This window comes from Cervus elaphus, chromosome 28 (genome assembly GCF_910594005.1).
Source record: "Cervus elaphus chromosome 28, mCerEla1.1, whole genome shotgun sequence".
In the NCBI taxonomy this organism is placed as follows: Eukaryota; Metazoa; Chordata; class Mammalia; order Artiodactyla; family Cervidae; genus Cervus; species Cervus elaphus.
The window spans coordinates 4260478-4277398 of NC_057842.1; the positions used below are offsets into that span (position 1 = coordinate 4260478).

The 16921-nt window shown below is 38.4% G+C and overlaps 1 protein-coding gene across 6 annotated transcripts in view; it reads left to right on the top strand.

The window, feature by feature from the left end:
* Positions 1-16921, top strand: part of PHF3 (PHD finger protein 3) — a 171673-nt gene that overhangs the window by 104546 nt on the left and 50206 nt on the right. The window contains exon 17 of one of the 6 annotated variants that reach the window (XM_043889905.1): positions 13883-15423. The exons of the other annotated variants lie outside the window; for them this stretch is intronic. Coding sequence (XP_043745840.1) covers positions 13883-13966 — 84 coding nt within the window. The 3' untranslated portion in view covers positions 13967-15423. Of the gene's footprint in view, positions 1-13882; positions 15424-16921 lie in introns of those variants that run through there. 6 annotated transcript variants of the gene reach the window in all.

A 16921-nucleotide genomic window follows, 5' to 3' on the forward strand; every position in this document is an offset into this window, starting at 1 on the left:
GGTCAGTTTAATCTTCATCTCTAAGGCTTTGGTTTGGGTTGGTTTTTTTCTGTACCACATTTGCTGTGTGGGAGCTTTTTCTTTATTTTTTTGGCAGCACCTCATGGCATGTGGAACTTCCCAGACCAGGGATTGAACTTGTGCTCCCTTCATTGGGAATGTGAGGTATTAACCACTAACCATCAAGGAAGTCCTGAGCTTGACTCAAAGCTATGTTTTCAAGAATTTCAAAGCCCTGTGTTCTTAGATAAGGGATGGATCTATTATATTTTAATAGATAAGACAGATGAACATCTTTTTTAAATGACTTTGCTCTTTTCAAACCATGAATAGATAGTTGATACTCTTTATTGATGAATTATGATGATTTTGTACATTGAATTTTTACATTTCAAGTAGAGTACTTAAAAGTTCTGATGCCTTTTTGATGTGAGCATGCCTGTCTGTGGAGACAGGTAGAAGCCATAAATAGGAAATCAAAGGGCCCTGATCCAGCATATAATATCTTTCACCACTAAATTAGCTGCAAAACATTTCCTCTATTTTTCACTTTGAGGTAGAGGATTAGGAAAGGTCCATGTTTTCCAGTAACTCATACAAAGTCATTCTGACAGTGAATCATTTTTAGGATACTTTACTAATCAGTGTAGGTTAATTATTAATAAGAGGAAAACACCAACACCCCTCTTCTTGGATAACTGATAACTGAGGTTCTGGCCAATAGCCTCAGGGCTGGTCAGTGTAAGGGGCAGTTTCAAACGGGATAATTTCCTGAGATAAGTAATAGCTAAAAATTCAGATGGCTTCCAAATTGCACAAGCTTCACTCTTGACCATCATTTTTATGACTATTGATCATAAGTAGGACCCAAAAAGAGTGATTAATATTTATATTTACCACTGTTTAACAACTTTTGGGTTGACTGGCACCAGGCCAGTGGAATCTGGTGAAAAAGAAAGTAGAATGGGCTGGTCAGTAAAGTGAAACACTTGGATCACAGTGATGCACTAGCTGAGTTACAGAATCCATAGATTTATAAAAGAAGCAATATTTTAATTTTATAAGAAACTGCAAAGTGTCTGTACCATTTTACATTCTCACCCGCATTTGGTACTGTCATTTTTTTAAACTACTTTCTTCTGGTAGGTGAAGAATGACATTTTGTTGTCCATAAACTCTTTTTAGACTTGTGGGTACACATGACAGCTATTTTTTTCAGTTTTGAAGCCTCAGTTGAAACTTAGACAACAGGGAAAACAACACTGAGACATTTCCTGAATTCAGTTCAGTTCAGTTGCTCAGTCCTGTCTGACTCTTTGCAACCCCATGGACTGCAGCATGCCAGGATTCCTTGTCCATCACCAACCCCCGGAGCTTGCTCAAACTCATGTCTATCTGTTTGGTGATGCCATCCAACCATCTCATCCTCTGTTGTCCCCTTCTCCTTCTGCCTTCAATCTTTCCCAGCATCAGGGTCTTTTCCAATGAGCCAGACCTTCGCATCAGGTGGCCAAAGTATTGGAGCTTCAGCTTCAGCATCAATCCTTCCAATGGATTTTCACGACTGATTTCCTTTAGGATTGACTGGTTTGATCTCCTTGCAGTCCAAGGGACTCTCAAGAGTCTTCTCCAACATCACAATTCAAAAGCATCGATTCTTCGGCACTCAGCTTTCTTTATAGTCCAACTCTTATGTCTATACATGACCAGTGGAAAAACCATAGCCTTGACTAGACAGATCTTTGTTGGTAAAGTAATGTCTCTGCTTTTTAATATGCTATCTAGGTTGGTCATCACTTTCTTTCCAAGGAGTAAGCCTCTTTTAATTTCATGGCTGCAGTCACCATCTGCAGTGATTTTGGAGCCCAGGAAAATAAAGTCAGCCACTGTTTTCACTGTTTCCCCATCTATTTGCCATGAAGTGATGGGACCAGATGCCATGATCTTAGTTTTCTGAATATTGAGCTTTAATCCAACTTTGTCACTTTTCTCTTTCACTTGCATCAAAAGGCTCTTTAGTTCTTCTTCACTTTCTGCCATAAGGGTGGTGTCATCTGCATATCTGAGGTTACTGATATTTCTCCTGGCAATCTTGATTCCAGCTTGTTTTTCCTCCAGCCCAGCATTTCTCATGATGTACTCTGCATATGAGTTAAATAAGCAGGGTAACAATATAGAGCCTTGACGTACTCCTTTTCCTATTTGGAACCAGTCTGTTGTTCCATGTCCAATTGTAACTGTTGCTTCCTGACCTGCATACAGGTTTCTCAAGAGGCAGGTCAGGTGGTCTGGTATTCCCATCTCTTGCAGAATTTTCCACAGTTCATTGTGATCCACACAAAGGCTTTGGCCTAGTCAATAAAGCAGATATAGATGTTTTTCTGGAATTCTCTTGCTTTTTTGATGATACAGTGGATGTTGGCAATTTGATCTCTGGTTCCTCTGCCTTTTCTAAAACCAGCTTGAACATTTGGAATTTCACGGTTCACATATTGCTGAAGCCTGGCTTGGAGAATTTTGAACATTACTAGTGTGTGAGATGAGTCCAACTGTGTGATAGTTTGAACTTTGGGATTGGAATGAAAACTGACCTTTTCCAGTCCTGTGGCCACTCCTGAGTTTTCCAAATTTGCTGGCATATTGACTATAGCACTTTCACAGCATCATCGTTTAGGATTTGAAAAAGCTCAACTGGAATTCCATCACCTCCACTAGCTTTGTTCATAGTGATGCTTCCTAAGGCCCACTTGACTTCACATTCCAGGATGTCTGGCTGTAGGTGAGTGATCACACCCGGTTGTGAAGATCTTTTTTGTACAGTTCTTCTGTGTATTCTTGCCACCTCTTCTTAATATCTTCTGCTTCTGTTAGGTCCCTACCATTTCTGTCCTTTATTGAGCCCATCTTTGCATGGAATGTCCCTTAGTATCTCTAATTATCTTGAAGAGCTCTCTAGGCTTTCCCATCCTATTGTTTTCCTCTATTTCTTTGCATTGATCACTGAGGAAGGCTCTCTTATCTCTCCTTCCTCTTTGGAACTCTGCATTCAAATGGGTATATATTTCCTTTTCTCCTTTGCTTTTCGCTTCCCTTCTTTTCACAGCTATTTGTAAAGCCTCCTCGGACAGCCATTTTTCTTTTTTGCATTTTTTTTTTCTTGGGGATGGTCTTGATTCCTGTCTCCTGTACAATGTCACGAACTTCCGTCCGTAGTTCCTCAGGCACTCTGTCTTTCAGATCTAGTTCCTTGAAGCTATTTCTCACTTCCACTGTATAGTTATAAGGGATTTGATTTAGGTCATACCTGAATGGTGTAGTGGTTTTCTCTACTTTCTTCAATTTCAGTCTGAACTTGGTAATATGGAGTTCATTATCTGAGCCACAGTCAGCTCCCAGTCTTATTTTTGCTGACTATATAGTGCTTCTCCCATCTTTGGCTACAAAGAATATAACCAATCTAATTTGGTGTTGACCATCTGGTGATGTCCATGTGTAGAGTCTTCTCTTGTGTTGTTGGAAGAGAGTGTTTGCTATGACCAGTGCATTCTCTTGGCAAAACTATTAGCCTTTCTTTAAAATATATCAAATAGTCGACTTTAGTTTCCATAAGCTAGTACACTAGATAACATGGTTAATCCCATCTCCAGCATGAAAATAAGTAGAAATGTTGGAGAAATTATTTTAAAACACGTTTTTAGATAAATTGATGATCTGGAGAGAAAGAACATTAAGAGGCAAAACAAATAATAATAGAAACAACAAAAGGATGAAGTGAAAAAAAAAAAGGAAATAGAAGCTTAGTAAATATAATGATAAAACCAGATATTGCCTTGAGGTTATTTGTCAAGCCTGTTAAGCCCAAGCTTCAGCATTCAACTCTCCAAGGAAAAAAATTAATTATGCTATATATTAAATGCCGCGGATATTAAAAAAAAATCAGATTCTAATGGCATATTTATGGCAATAAATTGGAAGGTTAAGAGAAATCATTGAATTCCTAAAGAAATAGAGCTTATAAAAACTGAATTAATAACATTTAAAAAAACACATGGACATGTCAACAAGAATTAAGGCAGTTGAATCAGTTATCAAAATTTCCCCACAGAGACACATCAGGCCAATTAAAGAGAAATAATTACCATCTTACACAAACTCTTCCACATACATAGAAAGATATAATACTCTATTATTCATATTTTGAGTATAGCATAAGTCTGATATAAAACTCTGTGAAGGACACTATCAGTTTAGTTCGGTCACTCAGTCATGTCTGATTCTTTGTGACCCAATGGACTGAAGCATGCCAGGCTTCCCTGTCCATTACCAACTCCCGGAGCTTACTGAAACTCATGTCCGTTGAGTCAGTGATGTCATCCAATCATCTCATCCTCTGTCATCCCCTTGTCCTCCTGCCTTCAATCTTTCCCAGCATCAGGGTCTTTCCCAATGAGTCAGTTCTTTGCATCACGTGGCCAAAGCATTGGAGTTTCAGCCTCAGCATCAGTCCTTCCACTGGACTTCCACTGCAGAAGACAATGGCAAACCACTTCAGAATTCTTGCCTTGAGAACCCCATGAACAGTATGAAGGACAGCATGAGAGGGGATAGCTATAGAGTGATCTCACATAGCTGCTAGAATTCTAAACAGAGTACTATCAAACAGAATCCAATTTCATGTGTAAAAAAGATATATCATAACTAATTTGAGTTTATCAGAGGATTACAAATTTAATTTATCATTAGGAAATCAACCAACATAATTGTCCATGTGTATGTATGTATGGGAACTTTGCAACCCCAAGAACTGTAGCCTGACAGGCTCCTCTGTTGATGGAATTTTCCAGGCAAGAATACTGAAGTTGGTTGCCATTTCCTTCTCCAGGGGATCTTCCCAACCCAAGGATCAAACCCATGTCTTTTGAGTGTCCTGCATTGGCAGGTGGGTTCTTTAGTAGCTGAACCATCAGGGAAGCCCCAGTAACTGACCATATTAAAGGAGAAAAATCGTATGATTATCTCAGTCTATCCAAGAATATTTGATAAAATTCAACATCAAATTAGTGATGAAAGCTCAACAATTTAGGGCTAGAGTTTTGTTTCCTAATAAAGGGGTTTACCAAATACCTGTAACAAATAGTTACCGTAATTAATACTGAAATGTTAAAAATATTCTTTTTAATATGAACAAAATTATGTGTCCACAAAAAGAAATAATATGTATAAGGTTGGAAAGGAAGAAAAATCTGTCATTATTCTTAGATGAAATGTTTATTTATCAAAAAAATTAATCTTTAATAATATATCAAAATTGATAAGATTTAAAACTAGGTTACTTTAAAAAACTCAATATGAAAAAGCTAATTATCTTTCCATATAGCAGTAAGAAAATATATTAAATGGTTTAACACTGTATAAATCTCACAAAACTCATGTAGGATTTTGGGGAGAGGACTATAAAACTGTGTAAAATTAAAAACATGTAAACAGAGACATATTCATGAATCAGAAAGATATAACACTGTGCCCACAGAGAAGCAGCATATAAGTCATGTGATATGATGGCAGGAGCAGATCACACTGGAAATTGTGAATTAACAAATCAGAATTTTTTCCACTAGCACAGGGAAGACTGGAAAGCATGTCACCACTAGAAATGGCTGGTTTGATGAGTGTTCAACGAGGCCAAAAGAAGAAACCAACCAATAAGTAAAAGTTGCCTAGATTTACAAATTTGTCACAGTTTGATTTAAAAATTTTCCTCCAAGTATAAGTATAAAAACATTGAGGGTAGGAGGTGGCACTCATCAAATTAAATCCATAATCCAGTCCCTGGACATTTCCAAATTTGGACCCTCGTTGGCTTTTCCAGTTTTCTGAGTTCTGTATCTACATAAACACCTTCCTGCAGACTGACTGATATATAAATGTTAAGGTTCTATAATACCTTCCTTAAGGACACAACTAAGGTGTGAGTCTTTCACTTGGCATATTACTGGTGTCACTGGTTTAGCTCTGCCTTGCCACCCAGACCTGGGGGCCCTATTGGGCCCTGACAGCTTCTGAAATGCTCCAGGACAGGTCACTTAGTTGTTTGACCCTCCATTTCCTCACTGGTAAATTAGAGGGGATAATAGATTCTACCTTAGGAGGCAGTCCGAAGATGGTGGAGGAATAGGACAGGGAGACCACTTTCTCCCCCATAGATTCATCAAAAGATCATTTGAATGCTGAGTAACTTCCAGAAAACAACTTCTGAACACTGGCGGAGGACGCCAGGCACCCAGAAAGGCAGCCCATTCTTTTCTAAAGGAGGTAGGACAAAATATAAAAGACAAAAAAGACAAAATACATAGGGATGGGAGGGAGTCATGAAGGAAGAGAAGTTTCCAGACAGTAGGAAACCCTTTCACAGGCATCCGTGGGGAGTTTTGGAATCTCAGGGGGCAACATAATCAGTGGGGGAGAAAAAAACAAAACAAAACACAGATTACACGCCTAACTGCTGCCAGCAGAGAAGTAGCCCAGATGCCCATGTCTGCCACCAGTGAGTGGGGGCTAGACAGGGAGGCACAGGCTGCATAATTGGTGTTTAGGTTAAGAACCGGGCCTGAATGCCCTGAGGACAATCTGAGGGAGCTAACATGAGATAGCAACCCAAATTGTGGAATCACCAGAGAGAGAGAGAGAAAAAGAACTTTCCTGTGAAGGCTCTAACGTACAGCCTGGCCTCAATCCTCAGTCCTCAACAAAGGACTGAGTGAATACCAAAGGAAAGCTAGCCGGCTTCATACAGTCCAACCCCCACCCCCCCCCCACCCCCGCTGGAGGCAGTGGGGCAGGCTTGCCACAGCAGGAGCTGAAAGGGGCTGCTCCAGTGTCAACCCCAGAGACTGACATCCTCCACCTAACTGTGAGCAGGCTCCTAGTTGCTAACCACATCTCCCTTGGATCCTGGATGGTTGACATCTTCCAGGAGGGTCACAGCCTGAGATCAGCTCCCCAGAGGAGACACATGACATATCTGAGATGGTGCTTTCCTAGTGCACCCAGGAAACCAAGCAGCCGGGACCCGGTGGGGGAGAGGGGGGTTAAGATGCATGGTCCACCTGGGACAGTGCACTTACCAAGCACCTGGTCGCCTAAGCTCTTCAGACCTGGGAAAGGCAAAAAATGCACGCCCAGCTGAGTCTGTGCCCTTGCAGAGTACCCAAGAACCTGAGCAGCTTAGACCTAGGAAGTGCACAGAACACAGGCCCTGTTTTGGACAGTGCCCCTGCAGAGCACCCTGGAGCCTGAGCAGTGGAGACCCAGGAAGCACATGCTGCCTTGAGCTGGGGCAAACCCAGTGTGCTCCATACACTGTGAGCACTCCCCACATGCACCAACGATATTTGTTTGCAGTGTCCCTCCCTCCCCAGAACACAACTGAACAAGTGAGCCTAAATAAGTGACCACCTTCGTCCACTTGTGTCAACGCAGAAATTAGACACTGAAGAGACTTGCAAACAGGGGAAGCCAAAACAAACAAGAGGGAATTGCTCTGAAAGTGACAGGTGCAACAGATTAAAACCTGGTAGTTAACATTGACTAAGCATTGGAAGGGGCCTATAGACCTTGAGTGGAGAAGGCAGTGGCAACCCACTCCAGTACTCTTGCCTGGAAAATTCTATGGATGGAGGAGCCTGGCGGGCCGCAGTCCATGGGGTCGCGAAGCGTCGGACATGACTGAGCGACTTTACTTTCACTTTTCACTTTCATGCATTGGAGAAGGAAATGGCAACCCTCTCCAGTGTTCTTGCCTGGAGAATCCCAGTGACGGCGGAGCCTAGTGGACTGCCGTCTATGGGGTCACAGACTGACGCGACTTAGCAGCAGCAGCAGCAGCATAGACCTTGAGAACAAGTACAAGCTGGAACAAGGAACTATCTGAAATTGAACTGACCCTACACTGCCCACAACAGCACCAGAGAAATTCCTAGATATATTTTTACTATTATCACTTTTTATTTTTAAAAAATTTAATTTATTTACTACTTTAAATTTCATTTTTATAACCTACTACTACCTTGCCAAAAAAAGACCCTATTTTTAAAGCAAATTATATATATATACATTTTATAATTTTTGTGGTTGTTTTTGTTTTGTATTTTGAATATTTTTTAGAGAGTCTAACCATTAATCTAGATTTTTAATCTCTGCTTTTTGGTATATCAGTTTTGTACCTTTAAGAATCTAATCTTCAGTATTCATTTTCACTTAGGGGTGTGATTACTGGCTTCATTGCTCTCTCTCCTTTTGATCCTCCCTCTTCTCCTCCAGGTCACCTCTATCTTCTCGCTCCCCTGTCTCTTCCCTACTTAACTCTGTGGATCTCTCTGGGTGTTCTGGGCTTGGAGAACACATAAGGAACTGATTATAGGCTAGATTGCTGTCTCCCCTTTTGACTCACCCTCTTCTTTCTTGGTCACCTCTATCTCCCTCTTCCTCTTCTCTTCTCCATGTAACTCTGTGAAACTCTCTGGGTGTTCCTCACTATGAAGAATCTTTTCACCATTAACCTAGACGTTTTATCATCTGTGCTATATGGATGGAGAAGTCTTAAGGCTACTATAAGAATAAGACTGAAAGCCAGAGGCAGGAGGTTTAACTCCAGAATTTGAGAACACCAGAGAACTCCTGATTCCAGGGAATATTAATAGACAAGAGCTCACCCAAAAGCCTCTGTACCTACCTTGAAACCAAGTTCCACCCAAGAGCCAACAAGTTCCAGAGCAAGATGTACCATGCTAATTCTCCAACAAAGCAGGAACACAGCCCTGAGCACTAAAAGACAGGCTGCCCAAAGCCATGCCAAACCCACAGACACCCCAAAACTCACTACTGGACACTTCATTGCACTCCAGAGAGAAGAGATCCAACTCCACCCACCAGAACACCAATGCAAGCTTCCCTAACCAGGAAACCTTGACAAACCACTAGTCCAACTCCACCCACAGGGAGCAGGCTCCACCATAAAGAGGAACCACGAACTTCCAGCCTACAGAAACGGCACCCCAAACGCAGCAATCTAAACAAAATGAAAAGGCAGAGAAATACTCATCAGGTAAAGGAACATGATAAATGCCCACCAAACCAAACCAAAGAGGAGGAGATAGGGAGTCTACCTGAAAAAGAATTCATAATAATGATAGTACAGATGATCCAAAATCTTGAAAACAAAATAGAGTTACAGATAAATAGACTAGAGACAAGGATTGATAAGATGCAAGAAATATTTAACAAGGACCTAGAAGAAATAAAGAAGAGTCAATAATGCAGTAAATGAGATCAAAAGCACTCTGGAGGGAACCAACAGTAGAATAACTGAGGCAGAAGATAAGATAAGTGAGGTGGAAGGTAGAATGGTGGAAATAAATGTAGCAGCGAGGAAAAGAGAAAAAAGAATTAAAAGAAATGAGGACAACCTCAGAGACCTCTGAGACAATGTTAAACATCCCAACATTCAAATCATAGGAGTCCCAGAAGAAGAAGACAAAAAGAAAGGGCATGTGAAAATACTTGAGGAGATAATAGTTGAAAACTTCTCTAAAATGAGGAAAAAAATAGCCACCCAAGTCCAAAACCAGAGAGTCCCAAACAGGATAAACCCAAGGTGAAACACCCCAAGACACGTAATTAATCAAATTAACAAAGATCAAACACAAAGAACAAGTGTTAAAAGCAGCAAGGGAAAAGCAACAAATAACACCCCAGGGGATCCCCACAAGGATAACAGCTGATCTTTCAATAGAAACTCTTCAGGCCAGAATGGAATGGCAAGACATACTTAAAGTGATGAAAGAGACAAACCTACAACCCAGATTACTATACCCAGCAAAGATCTCATTCAAATATGAAAGAGAAATCAGAAGCTTTATGGACAAGCAAAAGCTGAGAGAATTCAGCACCACCAAACCAGCTCTTCAACAAATGCTAAAGGATCTTCCCTAGACAGGAAACACAGAAAAGGTTTATAAACTCGAGCTCAAAACAACAAAGTAAATGGCAACGGGATCATACTTATCAATAATTACCTTAAATATAAGTGGGTTGAGTGCCCCAACCAAAAGACAAAGATTGGCTGAATGGATTAAAAACAAGACTATATACGCTGTCTACAAGAGACCCACCTCAAAACAAGGGACACATACAGACTGAAAGTGAAGGGCTGGAAAAAGATATTTCATGCAAATGGAGACCAAAAGAAAGCAGGAGTCGCAATACTCAAATCAGATAAAATAGACTTTGACATAAAGACCATGAAAAGAGACAAAGAAGGACACTACATAATGATAAAAAGATCAATCCAAGAAGAAAATATAGCAATTATAAATATATGTGCACCCAACATAGGATCACCTCAATATGTAAGGCAAATGCTAACAAGTAAAAAGGGGACATTAACAGTAACACAATAATAGTGGGAGACTTTATACCCCACTTACACCTATGGATAGATCGACCAAACAGAAAATTAGCAAGGAAGTACAAACTTTAAATGATACAATGGACCAGTTAGACCTAATTGATATCTATAGGACATTTCACCCCCAAAACAATGAATTGCACCTTTTTCTCAAGTGCACACATAGGATTCTCCAGGATAGATCACATCCTGGGCCATAAATCTAGCCTTGGTAAATTAAAAAAACAAAACAAAACAAAAAAAAAAAACCAAGTGAAATCATTGCAAGCATCTTTTCTGATCACAATACAGTAAGATTAGATGTCAACTATGGGGGAAAAGTAACTTAAAAATATAAACATATGGAAGCTAAGCAACACACTTCTGAATAACCAACAAATCATGGAAGAAATAAAAAATAAAATCAAAATATGCATAGAACCAAATGAAAATGAAAACAAGACAACCCAAAACCTATGGGATTCAGTAAAAGAAGTGCTAAAGTGAATGTTCATAACAATAGAAGCTTACTTCAAGAAACAAAAAAATCAAATAAATAACCTAACTTTACACCTGAAGCAACTAGAGAAGGAAGAAATGAAGAACCCCAGGGTTAGTAGAAGGAAAGAAATCATAAAAATCAGAGCAGAAATAAATGAAAAAGAAACAAAGGAGATGGTCATGGTCTTTGTAGACCAGAACCTGTGGACTGTAGTCTACGAGAAGAAGGACGCTGGGGAGCCAAGTCTCAAGTGAAACATGGGTACTTTATTTGCAGAAATGCATGCTTATATATCTTCAATAAAATGACTAGTCAGCCATTAAAAAAATGAAATTCCACCAGTTGCAACAAAATGGATAGTCCTTTAAGTACCAGGTCACTGAAGAGAGTCACTGAAGGGAATCCAAGCAGGTGCCCTTTCCCATGATCTCAGTCCTGAGAACTGAGTGCAGCTCTGCTCGTTCCTGTTTTCCAGGAGCTGATAAGGAACAGAGAGTCCTTGAGAAATGGCACACAAAGGCAGAAAACACATTGGATCCCTTAAAGTTGAATGTCCCCTGATAATTCCCCCTTTTTAATTTTTCATAATTGGAGGTGACTGTAGATACTTTTGTGAAAAAGGCCCTGACCAATTGAGTTTGTTTAGTTTGAACAATTTTAGTTGAAAGGCATTGGTATACTAAAAATATAATCATCAGGATAATTATCAGCATTATAGTTTCAGATCCAATACTATGTGTAATGTTTTGAAACCATCTTCGAGGGTTTAGCCCAGATAATTGATTAGCTAGCTGTTTAACTAAGGTTTCCAAATTGTTGGAACAGGATAGACTCTTAGAGAAAGTTTCAAAGATTTCCTTTTGCAACAAATGTATGTTTAAGGAAGCATTATTATGCATATCTTGCAAATGAAATTTGATTTGTTTCCAATTGTAAGCATTATGGTTGAACCGAACAGGAGTGATACAAAATTGAGTAGAATTCCAATCACAATTTAACAATATTTGTTTTTGTAAATCTATTAATTGATCTCCAACCTATTGGATGGCTGTTTTTAATTCCTGAATTTTATCCTGAACTTTTTCATCTATCTGAACCTGAGTGACCCATATAGTATGAGCATCTTTAGTCCAATTTTGAATAAAGTTTTGTGTTTGAATTGAAGTTTGTAAAGCAATGCCTGCAACAGAAGCAGTGGTGCAAATGGCTATTAACCCCAAAATGCCAAGAATTAGCCATCCAATGAATCGCTTAGATCGTCTGAGTAATTTAGTGAGTAACCAGGAGGCAAGCCCTGCCATGGGACCCTTTTCCCAGGGTCGTTGGAGATCTACTGGCAACCACAGACTATGTTGAGATCGAAGAATCAAAAGGGATTTGTTTTTTTAGAGAAATAGAGGAATTAAGACAAGTATACAATTTGCAATCTATACAAGGCACAGAATGTAAAGTCTTATTAAATTGTAAGTTTCCTATGGCTATAACAAAAGGAAGGGAACACAAGCTTGTATAAAATATGAATGATTATAACAGAAGGGATAGTTACTATGACTACAACTGATCTCTGTGAAATATCTAGTCCAAGTTGCAAGTTTTTCAGTACTTGCAGCAAGTTTTCAGATATCCCATTGTTCAGGCCCAATTCGTTTATTGAGAATGATATGAGGGCAAGGAGGTGCCATTTCGCCATCAAGCCAGCCAAGGAGCCCTTTGTTATGGAAGTGTTTCATTGAACTGTTGGTAATCTTCCATGCTACTTGAGTAACATAATCACATATAGTACTGTTAATATCATCTGAGCAGTTAGATAGCCACATACCATGGGGTCCCTAATCAACAATGGTGTAATTGGCCACAAACATTAATTTCCCTGATTTAGCTTGACATCTACCCCAATAAACAGGAATATATTTAAAGTCCTTATAAATAAACCCCTTACATTCCAACTTTTGTCCTTTTCCTAGAGTTTTGTTAGTATGGACATGGTTTTCATTAAAAGGACAGGGCAGTAAACAGTCCAAGCAATGTGTGGAAGTTCTTTTTTGGAGGCAGAACAAAAGTCCACGTTTGTTGACAAACATTAATACATAATTCTGCTGGGCCCATGCATAAAGGAAGGATTTCATAACCTAGAGAAGTGTTAATTAGTCTCCCTTCTTTCTCAGGATGAGAGGGCCCCTCCAAGCTCCAAGGAGGAGGCATATGTACTGAGTCATTAGTGGATATGATCGGTTCTATGTCTGTCCATTTTATAACCTGCAATAAAGAGGTGGGGGGTTAGGTATATAAGCCCAATAAGTGTGATTAATCAAGTCAGCCTGAGCGGGGGAAGCAAAAACAAGCAAAGCAAGCATAGCAACAAAAATATTTTCAGGATTTCGAGCATTCCCTGTTGAGAAACCAGATTTTCAGTTTGATTAGTAAGTGTTTTTTATCTGTCTCCAAGTAGGGAGATCATAAGGTTGATGACGTCGAGTGCGGCATTTTTTGGAAATTTTTAAAGCCGCCATGGCTTGTACTGTAATCTCCTCCTGGGGATTTTGCCTTTTCTTCTCTATCTTGGATGCTGGTGGCTCCCCTGGGGCAGATCTTCTGAAGAGGAAGCCAACTGATTTTGTTGGATCTATCTGGAGAAAAACAAGAAATACAAAATATTAATTTTCTAGATTTCCATTGTTTAGTCAACCCGTCTTGATACCAAATGAGCAGAGGAAGGGAGGTATCCTTCAATGTCTTGAAATGTTTTTCTGCTTTTGTCAAAATATCTCCTTGTGGTAAGTTTAAAAAATTTAAAACAAATAAAGCTGAATTAACAATAGTTATATGATTAAAGAATATATTGCATTGGAATCTAGTAAAGTCTGCTCTGGATAAGGAAGATAGAAGTGTTCCTATGTATTCCCCCTTTGTAATTTTTTTTTTTTTTTTTTTTGTAGTTTCAGTGTGTGATGTGTTCGTTCAACTATGTCCTGTGCTTGTGGATTATAAGGAGTGTCTGTAATATGTTTAATAGAGAATGAATGTAAAAATTGTTTTTTGAATTGCCTAGAAATATAGGCAGGGCCACTGTCTGTTTTTATAGAACTAGGTGTTTCCATTATTGTAAAGCAAGTCAACAGGTGGGCTATAACATGTTGTGTAGTTTCACCTTGGAGAGGTGTGGCCCATATAAAAGAAGAATTTGTATTGATTCAGACATGTAAGAAGGAAGAGGGAGAACGTTTAGGGCAATGAGTTATATTTATTTGCCAAAGTTTACTGGGTTGTAATCCTCGAGGATTGGTATTTTGTGCAATGGGTTGAAGATGTAGGGGCCTACAAGTAGAGCAATTATTAATGATTTTTTTAGCATGTTGGTATGGAATTTTCTAAATTTGATGTAATGAGCCAGAATTATTGTTTAATAGAGCATGTTGCTCTTCAGGAGTAGCAAAAGAGACAAGTTTATCAGCTTGTTCATTGCCATGAGCCATAGAGCTAGGAAGACAAGAATGTGCTTGAATATGGGTAATATAAATGGGGTAAGTGTGGTTCTCAACAATAGATTGTAGTTCAAGAAAAATTGTTGAATAATAGACTGATTAGAATTTATGGTAGAAGTTTTTATATATCGTATTACAAAAACTGAACATAAAGAATAAGAAACTATATTAATAGGGTAAGGATGTAGGTGAATAACCTGAATGAGAGCATATAATTTATTTTGTTGAGCAGAGTGAAATTTAGTATAAAAAACTTTATATTCTTTGAGAGACCAGAATGAGGCTTTAGTGTTTTTAGTCCCATCTATATAAAAAACACCAGTTTGAGGTATAGGTTGTGATGTGACAATGTGAGAGGTAATAAATTCAGTATTTTTGAAGAAATTCCAAAGTTTGTTAGAAGGATAATGAAATGAAATTTCTTTAAAATATTTCAGAAAGGCTATTTGAAAATTGGTAGAAGTTGTAATGTGTTTTTGAATTGAGATTTATTAATAGGTGCTACAATTTTATGAGGATCAGAGCCAATTAGAGTCTTAGCTCTGTTTTTTCCATTGATAATGATTAGAGTGATCAAATCAAGATAGAGTGTAAGTGACTTTGTCCCTCTAAAATGGGTATAGATCCATTCTATCAGGTATTCTTGTTGGGTAAGAAGTCCTGTGGGAGAATGGAGAGAGGGGAGTATAAATAACTCTAGAGGTAAATAAAGTCTAATATGAGTAAGAAACTGTTTTTGCAATTTATTTTGTATTAAACAGAGTTGTCGTGTCTTTTGTGAAAGTGAACGAGGGCTATTTAAATTGGAATCTCTTTTTAAAGTGTTAAATAAATTAGTCAGTTGATAATTTATAATGTCTAAAGAGGGTCTAATCCAATTTATATCACCTAAAAGTTTTTGAAAATCACTTAAGGTTGATAATTTATTAACATGAATCTGTGTTAGTTGGGGAGTAATACGTTGTCTATTAACAATAAATTTTAAGTAATGGTAAGGTGTAGAGGTTTGACTCTTTTCAGGGGCAATGATTAATCTAGAATCTTTTAAGTATTATTGTGAAGTGAAGTGAAGTCACTCAGTCCTGTCCGACTCTTTGCGACCCCGTGGATTGTAGCCTACCAGGATCCTCCATCCATGGGATTCTCCAGGCAAGAATACTGGAGTGGGTTGCCATTTCCTTCTCTAGGGTATCTTCCCGACGCAGGGATCAAACCCGGGTCTCCCGCATTGGAGGCAGACACTTTAACCTCTGAGCCACCAGGGAAGTGGCTCAGCTGGTAAGTATTGTTGAGCTATGTCAAACATCTGTTGAGTTTTTAAAATAGAAGGAGCTGTAAGCAATATATCATCTATATAGTGAATAACAAGAAAGTTAGGATTTTTTTTAAAAAATAGGTTTAAGAGCTTTGGCTACATAATATTGACACATGGTGGGAGAATTTATCATTTTTTGAGGCAACACAGACTATTGATATCATTTGTGAGGGCCGATATGATTAGGATAAGGGAGAGAGAAAGCAAATCTCTGTTGGTCTAGAGGGTGTAGAGGTATAGTAAAAAAGCAATCTTGTAAATCTATAATAATAATATGTCAGTTTTGAGGAACAGTGGTAGGTGATGGAATTTTTGGTTGTAATGTATCCATAGGTTTCATGGATGCATTAACCTTTCGAAGGTCTGTTAAAAGATGCCATTTGTTAGATTTCTTCTTTATCACAAAAATGGGAGAATTTCAAGGGGAACAAGATTTTTCAATATGTTTTAATTTCAATTGTGTATCTATAAGTTTTTTAGTAGCCTTTAATTTCTCTTTTGTAAGGGGCCATTGCTCTGTCTAAATAGGCTTGTCATTTTTTCAAGTTATTTTAATAATTGTATTGTTTATTAAATGAGCAGTGGCCCCTAGGAAAAATGTGGAATATATATTTGAGTTTGTCATTGTATAAGTAAATATCTTCTTATTAAATTAAGGGGTGCATCTATTAAATAAGGTTGTAATGTTGTAGGCTGGCCTTCTGGTCCCTCACATGGATATATTTGGACATTTTGATAAACCTCTTGTATTTTGGTTTGAGAAACTCCTGCAATTTGGTAAGAAATTCTTTGTATAGGCCATGATTTGGGCCATAAATATTTGGAAATAATGGTAATATTGGATCAGTATCAAGAAGACCAGAAAATCTTTTGTCATTAATTTTGATATTTACATTTGGTTGTGCATATTTAGGTATTATTGATGTCCATAAGGATTGTTTTTGATTATTATTACCAAATCCATCTGTCCGTATATCATTAGAGGAGTTAATAGAAATGTAAGGTAAAAGAAACAAGGTGTCAATCCTTTTTTAAATGGCTCTTATCCCTACAAACAAAACATATTCCATTTTTCTTTTTATAAGTAGCAGCCATTGCTTCAGCTAACATTTGCATTTTCTGAGTTTTTGATCCTAAGTTGCGACAAGCTTTTAAATAATCAATAACATTTCCGGTCT